The sequence below is a fragment of the Aptenodytes patagonicus genome, chromosome 21 (genome assembly GCF_965638725.1).
Source record: "Aptenodytes patagonicus chromosome 21, bAptPat1.pri.cur, whole genome shotgun sequence".
Classification (NCBI taxonomy): Eukaryota; Metazoa; Chordata; class Aves; order Sphenisciformes; family Spheniscidae; genus Aptenodytes; species Aptenodytes patagonicus.
In genome coordinates this window covers 7,589,364-7,602,286 of record NC_134969.1, presented here as the reverse complement: position 1 = coordinate 7,602,286, position 12,923 = coordinate 7,589,364, and the positions used below count along the sequence as shown (strand labels likewise).

General features: G+C 47.0%; 1 protein-coding gene across 6 annotated transcripts in view; it reads right to left on the bottom strand.

The window, feature by feature from the left end:
• SCMH1 (Scm polycomb group protein homolog 1) overlaps positions 1-12,923 on the bottom strand; it is a 74,440-nt gene that overhangs the window by 45,958 nt on the left and 15,559 nt on the right. For 5 of the 6 annotated variants that reach the window (XM_076357193.1, XM_076357196.1, XM_076357195.1 and 2 more), the window contains exons 2-4: positions 11,426-11,487; positions 8,002-8,086; positions 4,962-5,030 (exon numbers count right to left, since the gene is read on the bottom strand). In XM_076357193.1, coding sequence (XP_076213308.1) covers positions 4,962-5,030; positions 8,002-8,026 — 94 coding nt within the window. In that variant the 5' untranslated portion in view covers positions 8,027-8,086; positions 11,426-11,487. The remainder of the gene's footprint in view (positions 1-4,961; positions 5,031-8,001; positions 8,087-11,425; positions 11,488-12,923) is intronic. The other variant, XM_076357194.1, reaches the window with a different exon arrangement.

The following is a 12,923-nucleotide window of genomic DNA, read 5'->3' as shown; positions in this document are numbered from 1 at the left end:
TAGCTACTGCAGTGCACACCACACCTCTAAAAATTCAGGCATTAAGGTCAGCACACATTAGTTTAGTTCTGCCTCACGTGCACAGAGAAGCCTTAAGGGCTCGATAATCCACTAGCTTCAAATAAATAAAAAAAATGCTGCTTTCTTGCCACCTCCCATGCAGATGACTAGCACACTGTTAAATACAGTGGAAAGGAACAGAAAAAAATAGTTTCGCTGCCACACTGGCTGAATATATTTCTGTTTACAGAATCTGACAGCAGCTCTCCATTCCTCAGAGTACGTGTTTCCATCCATTGGCACGTATTTCTTTTCAGCCAACGGTCTCACATGGAGGTGAATGAAGCAATTCAGTGATTCACCGCAATGATGCTCTCACAAAAACAAAATTCTTTTGTTTTAATTGAAGATACGATTTTACACTCGGTTACGTCAATGAAACTCTTTGTATGAATAATGTGTAATAAATACCCAACCAAAGCAAACCCAGGCATGAAATGCCTTGCTGCATCCCACCCCTTAACTCTGATTGCTGATCTGGACTCATCTCAGACTGGGGTGGCCCTTCAGAGGCCCTTGTCCATGGAGCACAGAGGATGCCTGCGGTGACAGCACCGGGGCAAGGAGTGCGAGCCTCAGCCCCAGGGCCTCAGCAACCATCTTGAAAAGGATCAGCTGCGCTTGACAATTTTGTTTTAAAAAAGAAACCTACCCTCCTCTGCGCTGGTTTCAATCCCTCGCTATTAAAAGTAGTCATGGTTTTAATCCTTCCACTTTTCACTCACTCTGAACCAAGCGAGGCCGTTCTGCTCCCTGCAGCAGCTCACGCCACAGTCGAGATCGACGCCGCACAATCCCAGCAGAATAGTAAATTTCTGAGACAGCTGTGTGCCTCTAAAAATAGTGTTTGGACATGGAACTTATTTGAGATTAATTCTAGACCCTGTTGGGACCCAACCGCCATATGAAGACAGACACACAACACCAGAACTGCAGCTACTTACGACTCACAGTTCTGGTGACTTATTTTGCAAAGAAAAGCAGGAACAGCAGAAAGACTTCTCTAAACCCTAAGGAAAGACAGAGCTGATACAGCAGAGTTAAGCCTTCCTTCCTTCTCTGTTCACTATCAGCCATTTCTTTACATAAAGATGGCATGACAATCACAATTAAGGACTGCACTTCTTTTTCAGGATTACTCTCAAACCAGGACAGAAACTGCATACTGAAATTGGAGGCTGCCACCGTTGCCTCAGTGCAAGAGGAAGCCCTCCACAGAATGTAGGGAATGGTTTTAAATTAATTCAGTAATAGTATTTAGCTCACGATACAATGTTTTTGAAGCAGGAATTTCAAAGTATGCTTAAACTTAACTGAATACGATCAGCTTCAACCTAAAAACTGCAGGAAGAATCAGAAGAAAATGGCATTTACACAAAAGTTAGGGGTTTTTTACAACAAAGGGAGAGCTGCCAATAAAACAGAAAAAAGCAGGAGGCACTTAAGGCTTTTTTAATTGGGGAGTAGAGAACAAGCCCTGAGCTCTGTACTTGAGAAAGAGCGTGTATGGTTGAAGATGGATACATCACACTTGGCCCTCTCAACCTTAGCTCCTCTGGACCGTACCCAAATCCTGCTTGCCAGACTGATCCCCACTCACTTCCAATGCTCAGCTCCAAACAGATCTGCTCTGGAGCCTCCACGCCAGGCATGCTGCCGGCCAGGATGCCAAAGCTGCCGGCTGATGCCATTTTACAGGCTCGCTGTGTACAGAGGTTATAAGGCCAGAGGGAAACATTGAGAATATCTTGCTTGGCTTTCTCGTTAGCACAGACTGACTATCTTGTATTTTATATTCTCTCAATATTCTTATTCATATTAATAAACTGGATGCCTTACTGTAGAGGGACAGGACATTTTAGTCTGCAAGATGCTTGTTTCTTATCTGGCCTGGGCAGGTAACACTGGAGAATGATTTCTGAGTGTTGGTCAAAAAACCCTGGTGGCTTTTCCCCAATTCCCAGTGAATCACTGTGTTTTATGAAAAACCAGCACTTCAGCCAGTCCTGAAGTGTCCCTTTTACTGGTAATGAAGCAGGAGTGTCCAAGGACAGAGCTGACTGTAGGGATTGAAATGCTCCTTCACCCCGAAAAGCAAAGGGGAACGCTTGCTCCACTGCTGCCCCCAGCTTCCAGTACAATATGCAAAATGTCCTAACAGCCCTGAAATCACCCCCTATTTTGCCTGGTTTCTGCCTTTTTTCCCCCCCTGACCCTGCAGAGCACACCATACTCCCACAGACTGGAAGGATCATCGTTTGAACAGACCACGTTCCTCCATATAACATAGATCAGATCTTCTTTACAGGGAGAAATGAGAGAATGACACAATGAGAAACACCACATTTTCATAATTACATCTGTGAGCTACACAAAAGCCAAGGATTGTAAACCTATATGACTCCCTGTAACTTGGCTGTGAAAATGCCTACTAAGGGTGACTGTCTATCACTTTTGCTTGCCTTTGGAAAGCTCCTTACCGTGTGCTTGTGCCAAAGGGAGATATTATTTGCAGGCAGAGTGTCAGATTTGGGCTCTGATGTCTTAACCTTCAAAAATATTTACTACAAACAAAACACTCCACACACCCAAGGGGTCAAACTACAGTAGTTGTGAACAATGCAACTCTGCACCCTTGTGTTTGGATTCTCATCATGTTGCATTTAACGTTGATCTTTTGCCCAGAATTTAAATGAAGACGGAGTTTCTGTTTATATCTTTAACCAAAGTCTGTTTTGGGCTCCATTTGCATTTCAGCTCCCGAGGGGTCATCAATCCAACTGAAACGATACATGTGCGTTTCAGGTCACATCTGTGAAGGAGAACGTGCCCTACCCAGATCAAGGCATCCCATTAAAGTCTGCAGCCCATATGTGTGTCTGCTAATGAGCATCAAGGCAGCACATGAAAGCAGCACGGTTTGAGCCAACTCGGTATGAAAATTAGCAGAGTATCGTCTCTGCTCGCAGATCCAAAGGCGACGGTGGCCTTCCCCGACGTCTGGGCGCAGCCTCCCAAGGGGTCAGCTCTCCCACCACGACGGCAGAGCTCCTGCACGTCCTACCCATTAAAATTTCCAGGCACTTTGCTCAGCCATCAATCCGGCTGCACATTCTCCATTGGTAACAGCTACAACTGATAACGTGATCCTGCTTACTCACTGTCTTGCTCAGAAGAAACCCGAGAATGTGCGAGCCAAAACTAATAGGTTTCAAACACCAGCACGCTGTCTGCTTTGCTTCTTCTCAGAGGTGTCTCAATTCAGTATTAGCTCTGAGCAGAAATCCTTTCAGCCTGGACTACGGGGTGCTCCGTGCCAGAAAGCTGCTGCTGTTTCACCCCTCTCGCTGTGTACCCCAGCGTCGGGCAATGATGAGCTGCTCAGAGTTTCCTGCAGGGAGGCAATCCCCGATCCCTGCTGCTACACCATGCGCTTGCCGAGCAGACACGTGCACATCAGCATATCTGCAGTGTTTCCTCCCCAGGTCAGCAAGCCCTGGGATGCAGTGAGGTGCGGAGGTTGGTGTGCTGGGTTACCATGAGCGCTGATGGGAAAGCAAGCCTCTGAATTTCACAGAAAGCTCCATTTCAGATCGGCGTTGTCACTGAACAACAGCCAGTCCTCTGACATCTGCAAACGGTGCAGCGTGTGGAGCAGAGGGGAAACTGCAATGGAGCCCCCAACACCCCGAAGGCAGACTATACACAGGCCACGTGAGCTGTGACGGTGCCCCGTGGAGCTCAGCACAGGGCGACAGAGGACCCAGGACTTTATCGGAGGTGCTAATAAACTTCCTCCCCTTGGAGAAGATCCTTCCCAAACTGTGGTCTGCAGTACTTCAGTATAAGGGTAGAAAAGGACAGATGAGATTCCCCAAGAGAGAACGGCGAGGGCTGATGGTGGCCCACAGTCCCGCGTGCCTGAGAACCACCACCCTGAGTCTCACCTCGGGGCCCAGGACAACCAAGCCCCTGAAGCACAGCAGCCACTTCAGCTCTCCCGGCGGCTCTAAGAAACACAGGTGAGCCTTTCACAAAGGCAAACACGTGTTTCCTGGTAGAAATGGCTTAACTCAGTCAATCATTTAGTTTCTTGTTGCTCTGTACTTGGTGGGAAGTATGGACATCACCTTAATATAGGGACATGGGGAATATAAGGACGTAAGGACATCATTATACTCTAGAAGTAAAATGTGGGCCCCAAAATCTTTTACTATATTATACAAGCCTTACATAAACTTCCTAAAGTTGGAAGTCCCCCGCATATCCCCCGAGAGATAGCAGGAGCTGCCAGTTTCATGAACTCAACCTGCAGGCACTGTGCACAGGGCCACAGCCTGCCCTGCCCATGCACGGGACACCTCATCTCCAAAGAGAGCGAGAAGCGAATGACTCCTGTGCCGCTACTGCCAGCCCTCGCCCTGTGCTCCGTCAAGCCAGCTGGCATCACCTCTGCTGGGGTAAGGGCCAAATTCCTGCTGCTGGGGAAGAAGGAGCGTGGGTTGCACCATCTCTCTCCTACAGTGATGAGAACTGGGCTAGTCGCTGCTGTGAACATGGAAGAGGAGCTCATGGAGGAGTAAGAGGCTCCTTATGCCCAGGACGCATGTGAAAATGTGGGCAGTCGGCCCTCGGCGCTAGCACCTGGGCAGTAAGAAACAGATCTGCTCAATCCTGCCTGATTTAAAAACGAGCCGGCTCAGCTGTGTGCTTATCGTGGTGTCTTCTCAGTCATTTTTGACTGTGGTCAGAATTAAACACGAGGACTGTCCAAAAGCAGTTTTTATCTGTAAACTAATTTGGCATGCTGCAGTTTCACACATCCAAGCAACTCAAAAAGCTTTTAGGGAAAAAAAAAAAACAAATGGGAGAAGGGAGAAGGGAGAAGGGAGCTCTCTTACCTTGGTACTGGGAGGGAGACTCTGACGGGCGGCCGTACTTGTGCTTCTTACCATCTTTCCAGTCTATGGCTGAGACAAGAAATAAAGCATTTGTGTCAGTGAAGGAAGACCAGCTAATGCACTCTTCAACATTATCTGCTCATGTCACCTGCTTTGCAGGCACCTCAGAGGAGCGACCTCCCTGTCCTCCCCTGTCATGACCGCAGGTAACATGGATGATTTGTCTAAATCTACGGGGCGTGCTCCCTTCCTCCACACAGCTCAGGAGAAGAACTGACACGAGGTGTCTGCATTTGCATCTTAGTCTCTGCCTAGTCCTCACCAACTAGTGTTCTCCCACAATGGCAAGCAATAACGGGACTGGCTGGGCATCGGTCGGCAGGTGGTGAGCAATTGCATTGTGTATCACTTGCTTTGTATATTCTTTTATTATTATTGTTGTTATTATTATTACTATTTTATTTCAATTATTAAACTGTTCTTATCTCAATCCACAAGTTTTCTCACTTTTACTCTTCCGATTCTCTCCCCCACCCCACTGTGGGGGGGGGGAGAGTGAGCGAGCAGCTGTGTGGTGCTCAGTTGCCGACTGAGGTTAAACCATGACATGTAAAAAGCAGCAAACTTCATCGTTTTAACTACGTGAAAAGGTGGCAAGGCTTGAGAGGAACAAATGCGAAAGCCACTAAAAATGGCTCATGTGGATCTTGTATGCTGAGAAGTGAAGCCTGAATCACTCCTTGTTTATCAACTCCAGGTTAGTGCAGCCAGCCTTACTCACACAAACAGCCTCGACCCTCTCTGGTGATGGGGAGAGGACTTCTCCCAAAGTCTGCACAACTGCCCCTTCCACGCACAACACCAGGTTACCACCGCACGTCCTGTGCAGCTCGTAGGAGAGCACAGCAAAGTAGCACCAGCTCTGAAGAACATCTCATCTGAGTTGTCTTTGCTCACAACAGCTTTGGGCCTCAGAGTTGCAAAAAAATAAAGTTCCCAAGACAGCTCTGGAAAGTGATAGAGCAAGAAGCAGGGGATGCCCGTCCCTGCCTCAGGCAGCCTCCAGCCCGACGGAGGGATGCCAGATCAGCGTGCCACTGCAGAGCCCGCCCTGAGCGAGCTCCTCCAGCCGCTGCTGCCTGACCGACGCACCCTGGGAACGCTGCTGCAGTCCAGCTCATTTATTTTACAAAGGATTTTTAGGGCTATTATAAACAGCAATTTGGTAGTGCTCTACGAAATGCACCCTACCCCCGTGAAAAGCAGTTCCTTGTGAAAGAAACAAAAAACAAAACAGGAAAAGTTTTGAAATCTCCTGACAAGTGGCTGAAAGAGGCAGGCCATGAGCTGCTGCTAGAGTGGCCTGGTGGGTCCTAAGATGTCTGAAATTGCTTTTGGACCATTATTTTTGCAATCTTCTCTTCCTGACATGTTCTCTTCAATATAATGGACAGGAGGACTGCATGTAGGTTTTATCCCTTAAATGAACATAAGGGACATATGGAGTGTGGCCACAGCATCACTAGACATGAACCAGACAAAGAGCCTCCTTGGAGAGACACGAATGAAAAAGCTGGAAGGGCACCCTTCCTATAAATGTATTCCCATGAAGGACAGTGTTCTGCCATCTCCTTAAGAAAGCAAGAATAAAGGACATGAAGTATTTAAGTCAGAAGCAAAAAAGCCCCCCAGGGTGGGTAACGCTCCTCTCAGCGTTGCAGGATAGCTCTAATAGCATCCGTGCACTCAAAGTAGCCTCTCGCCATACTCTGCAGGTGAAGTTACATTTCATTCTTAACCTTTAACATGCAAAAATCCTCATTAAGCGGGCTGCAAAAGCAGCAGAGAGGGAAAGAAACACAAGAATTTCTGCAGGCAAATAAAGAAAAAGTTCAGTGCATCATTAAAAAAGCAGGTAAGTAGGACAGAAACCCACGTGTGCATGATGCAGGTGTTGCTTCTGCAACCTACGGCACGGCATTCACAGCACAGGTCACACAGCCACGCTGGCTGGAGGCTCCCTGCTCCACGAGGCAGAGAGGACAAGCTGTGTGCGAGGCTAAATTCAGCCAGCCCCATCCACGGCCACACTGCTGACTAATCAACCTGCCTCTTTTATTACCAAGCCCTCCAGCTGCCTCGCAGCAGGCTCTCCCCATTCACTGCTTTCCTTCATTTATTTTCACTTCATTAAAGGACAAGCAGTGTTAGGAAGAGGATAATGCTTCTGTAAGATGAACCACCAGCAAGGCAAAGGAGACATTTAAAAAAAATAAAGGGAGGAGAGAAATCGAGCATAGAAATCTCCTGCAATAAACCTTGTGAGCGTGTAGCAGATGTGAACAAAGAACTGCGGAGGATGCTCCATCCTCTGCGCTTCTCCCTTCCCCCATCCTCCGAAGCGCATGTGATGAGATCACTCCAGTCTAACACACATGCATGGCACAACACTAAAGGAAATCAATATTTTTGTTAAGTGCAAGTCGTCTGAGCAGCTCGGCTGCAGGCAGCCTGCTTGACTTCACCCTTTTTGTTGGGGCAAAGAGGACATGGGCAGCATGCGTGTGGTCGCCCTGAGCACCACGGATGCCGCTGCGTGTAACAGGACAAGAGACTCAGGCGGTGAGAGGTAAGCGTCCGTAACAGATTTCATCTCCACAAGGTAGGCTGGTCTTTGGTTTCATGCCTCATTAGAAGGGGGAGGCTTGTGCCAGCAGAGAAGCAGTTTGCCTCATGCTGGGAGCACTAGCAGATGGTGCGTGCCGCGGGCTCTGCAGAGCACCCTCACCACCTGACACTGTGCCCCACAAGCTGCAGGGGTGCACCCAGCAAGGGACTCTTCCTCTGCCCGTCTTGGGGGTGGATTGATGAAGCCTTCTCTGCACGCTGCCAGAGAAACAAATGCTCCGTTTTGAGCGTGCAACCAGCGTGTCCCCCAGACTCCCACCCCATCGTCAGCCTCCCAATGCGCTGTGCTTGGTCCTTCAGTCCGCACCAGCTCGCTACTGGGCCTTTGGCTGTGCCAAGAATCACTGCTCACCTTTCTGAGGGCCTGGTTTCCGCATTATATCACCTGCTGCTGTCCTTATCCTGGGACTGGCTTGCTCTTAGATAACTGAAGATGTCTAGGACAAAAGAAATAAACATGAGAAAATTCCCCCATTCTGGAGCACACAGTCATCTGCAACATTAACTAATCACACAGCGGGTAGAAAATAGATGCTCTTTCACCCTGGGTTGCACAGAACATCTACTGAACACAGACAATTCATTTCAACACCCCTGAAACTACAAGTCTTTCTCCAATATGTGGACAACTTCAAGTTTACGGCAGCGGGAACGGCATAAATAAGCGAGAGGAGCATATGCCAGTCTCTGTGCTAACTCTACAGTGCGTCCCAAGTGTGCGCATGGAAGGGAGGGGGCTGCTCTTGCTCACTAACAAAGGGAGGCAGAGCTGAAATTTATGAAAGAAAACACATGGAAACATAACATTAACTCTGGCAAAGCAGCACCGCAATCCCCAGCTTGCCACTTGCAATTCAAATTGCTCGCAGCAGTTCTGGGTAATAAGGATGAGAAATTGGACAATGACCCAGGAAATATTTTTGCTATTAGTACTGCAATGAATGTCCAAGTTGCGCTGCACTTTTTTTTCCTGGTTGGAGGAAAACTGGCTGGACCGTCCCCAGAAAGAAAAAGCATTTGCATTCTTGTTATAAGCAAACGTTACTGAAAATCAGAGCTCTTGGGAGATGCGTGCCTGACCCGTACACGGAGACCAGTGCTCCTGCACGGCCGGTCTCGCAGGGCAGTACCTCCTGTATGCACTGAGCCTTGCCAAGCCCTGACAGAAAATATCTAAATGAATGGCTGAGCTGCAAACAAGCCCTTAGGAAAGCTAGTAAAAGCATGTTTTGACACTACACTAACTAATGAAAGATTAATTGTGTCAATATAACTCCATTTTGTTCACAGTGGGGCAGGCAGGCTGGAGGACGTAAGAGGAAGCTGTCCCAGGACACAACGCTGAGTTTCTGCTTAAAGGGTTATTTACAGATCCAACTTGGCAAGAAGTTTTGATTTTGAAAACCAGGCTTTTTCCAAACCTAAGAGAAACGAAGAGTTTAATCTTCTATAAAAGCACAGCAAACTACAGCCTTTACATGCAGTGCTTGCAACATTGAGCAATACTCTGAGAAGGAAAATACTAAAGGAATATTAAATACTAAAGGAAAAAAAAACCTAGCTGTTTTTTAATCCAAATCAAAAGGTACACAGTAGTCTCTTATTGCCTCTCTCATAAATAGCGTGTGTGTTTGTGCATACTTGTGAAAGGAGTAAAGTTTCTTTTCCTTTCAATAGTGAAAGGTAATCTACACGCGAAAGCTTATTTACAACTTTTAATGCTTCTTTTCATAATTTTCTTCAGTCATTTTTATTAAAAGCTAGCAGTCATGGTAGGAAAAGTCCCCCAGCCATAAAACCCAGGGTGAAGGTGTTATATAAAGGCACTAGACAAGCATTCACCATCTCTGGCTCTGCACCTCTGCTGTCTGCTCGGCTCCCCTGGATGCGGGACTGTCTGAAGTACCTAAATGCTAATCATAAATCTCAGGCGTCTGGCACGGGACGGGTGCTCCTGTGCCACTCAGACGGCTTTTGAAAAGCTGCTTCAGCCTGAGCACTTCAGAGCCCTACCTGGCAGGGATGTGTAACCCTTCCCTGTAGATGTATTTCAAGGAAAAATTCATGACCATGTATGAGATGCTCAGGTACGATTTGTGGAAGGCTGCAGCTCAGGAGGAGAGGTGAAACTACTGCACCCTCCATCCTCGCGCTGACGGCAATGGGAGTAACCCTAACTACTTGTAAAGCACACAGATGACTGCTGGCATCCTGCAGCCAACACTGTGGTGGGCTCCCAGCAAGATCTCATGTTGTGGAAGAGAATGAGACATTGTAAATGTTGTGCCTACTAAAAAAAAAAAAAAAAAAAAGTGACTCTTCCCCAGAGGAGAAGACTTAGGCTGCATGGGGACCCCCACTCTGCTGAGAGCCATGTGGGTGCCAGCCTGGGGACAGCGCGCTCCAAAATATGCTTCCAAGAAACTGTCCAAATGAGATGGCCCCAGCCTGACTCCTGCCACCCTTCACAGTCCTCCACCGCGGCTTTGCACCATCCAGCTCCCCTGTACGTTCTCACACCACAGGACAGCAACATGTGGTTTCATCCTGCAAAATCATAACTCAAAAATGAAAAAAAAAAAAAAAAAAAGCAAAATAATTACTGTGCTTCAGGGCCACGTTAACGCCCAGAGAAGAGCCAGAGCCAAACTCCACGATGCACAGCTTCAGCCTGCCTGCCCCGGCAGCAGCTAGCCCTGCGCAGCGCAGATACGAGCCACCAGCCTCACTACATCCAGGGACAGGGACTCGTCCCTGCCCGCTCTTCTTTAGCCATGGAGACATAGCTCGTGTACCCCAGCCCTCCTGAAACTGGTATAAAGTGGGCTTTACTAACACAGGGCTTGGGAACTGGTAATTCCCACTGGCTGTAATTTCATTCTGTAGCTGCCCAGAGAAGCTGTAAAATGTCCATCCTTGGGGATACTCCAAGCATCACCAGCTACCCACCCTGAGCAGCCTGATCTAACCTTGAAGTTGAGTCTGACTTCAAAGCCAGCTCTGTGTGCGGGGCTGGACCAGACAACCTCCAAAAGTTCCTTCCAACCTGAAATACCCTATGATTTTATTTCACTGACAACTGATTGGAAGGCAAGCGGAATTGCCCTATAGGCTTTAGCAAGCCTGAAACACCCCAGCAAAGAAGACAGACTTCAGTCTAGAGAGAAGAAAGTGAACGGCAGAACAAGCAAGCTAACAGGCACTGCAGGACAGGGAGAAACTCAGTATGGGTGTATGTGGTCTTTACACTGTTCAGGGACTGAAGACTAAAAAACAATCTTAAAGTAATAAATAGCAGAGGCTACAGTTTGGTATCCAAGGGGGAAAAATGGGCAATCCACACAGACAGATCTTCCTGAATGACCTTAGACACAAACATGCCTCTGATGAGAACTTGTCAGCTGGGTCAATGACACGAAGGAGACAATCTTACTTTTGCATCAAATAAAGCATTCGAGATTTACATAGCCCAGCACATGCTGCAATACTCCATCTCCAGAACCTGACAGTTGTACAAAGCTGCATACCAGAGTTAAAACTGTCCTTTTTTTCAAAAGCTTCATTTCTCATGCTTGTGGATATCAAGATAATCTTGCAAGCACAGACCACAGTTTTACGTGGTGTTGGTTTCCAGAATCTATATCCTGAAAGGACAGATCAATGGGCAAATTCATTTCAGCAGGATGCTACCTTAAAATCTAAAAAGGCCAACTGATTTGCTGCCTTTTGTAGCAGATAAAGTGCCTTTCCCACAGTTTCAAACAACTTCCACTCACCGAGATATCAAAACTGCCAACGGCTCCACTGAACTGTCATGGGCTCTAGTTCCCCATCATTCCTACAAGACAGCAAAGTCAGTACAAATACTGCAGCATATCAAAACCTGAAAGCATAGAGACAAAATGAAAAAGTTTGCATTTAATTGCAGAAGGGCTAGGTTACCAGTTGCATTATTCATGTTCATATTTAATTCATTTAAAACATCCAAATTTAAATTTAAAGACAGCTGCAACAAACATTCCCACTTGCCATAGCAAAGCAGCGCAGAACTTGACACAATTAAGTTCAGCTTGCAATGAGTACACGGGACCGCAGCCGTTAAACACCTTTGATATGAGTAAGATCACATCAACTGAGTTGATATAAACTAGTTCAACTTTTGTAAAATGAAACTATCACACGAAGAAGGATTTAAAAGACTAGAACTGATTAGTAATAAAAAGGAGAGAGACCACAGGAGAGGCATATAAAATAATGAATAGCATGAAGGGACTGAATTGGGGACTCCAAATTATCCCTTCCACAGTGCAGCAGGGCAAACCTATAATACTAAAAAATCCCATGTATATACCAGGGAGAGGGAAATTTTGTTTACTGGAAACTAACAGACATGCAGCTTTCTCATGGAGGATGTTATCAAGACAAGTAAACAAGTTAACACTAAAAAAGGACAAAGACATTCAAAAGCAAAACAGTATTTATAACCGTATCAAAGTACGAAATGCACAGGCCATTGGTACTCACACCTCAAGCAAAAGCTGACTGAAAGGTGGGGAGACTAGCTGAATCCTGCCCACCACATCACCGCATCAGCTGCTGCATTTTGGCAAGGAAAAGCCGAGCACTTGCCTTCCTGCCAGGCTGCTGGCACTGGGTTGTGGCCAGAGGCAGGACACCAGCTTGAGACGTGGGTTTGTTAGCACCCCAGTGACCCCCTGCACTGGTTTACACTGAGATTTACACCTCAGATGCATTTTTCCTTTTCTTGTTCAAAAAATAAAGGCAGCACAGAGGCAGCCAGGGCTGGGAAGAGCATCCCAGGGCATCCCCAGCTCAGACTGCCGCTCCCTCTGACAGCCACACCGCACAACCCTCAGCACAAACATCGCCGAAATGCATCTTAATCTAATTAAGTTCTCTCCCCCACTGCTCTTACCAACAGGCTCTTCCAAAAGCTCATCCTTATCATCCCTAAGGGGAGCATGATTCAATTTACCTGTGCCAGATTGGAAGGGACCTTCAGGGTTATAGGGCAGCCTGCTCTGCAATATTCTTCCACTAAATGTTGCAACTGCAATGTCAGTAAGACAAGAAGTGAGAAAATGTGGGTGGAAGATACTGTCACAGCTATACAGACCTCATAAGATGCATGTAATCTCTTTATCTACAAAGCCTCCACTCCTTCGGAGCGCATAATTATGAAAAGAGTTAAAGCTGAGGTTCTTAATGTCTCTTCTAGGCACTTCTTTATTCCACTAAAGGCACCACTCGCAT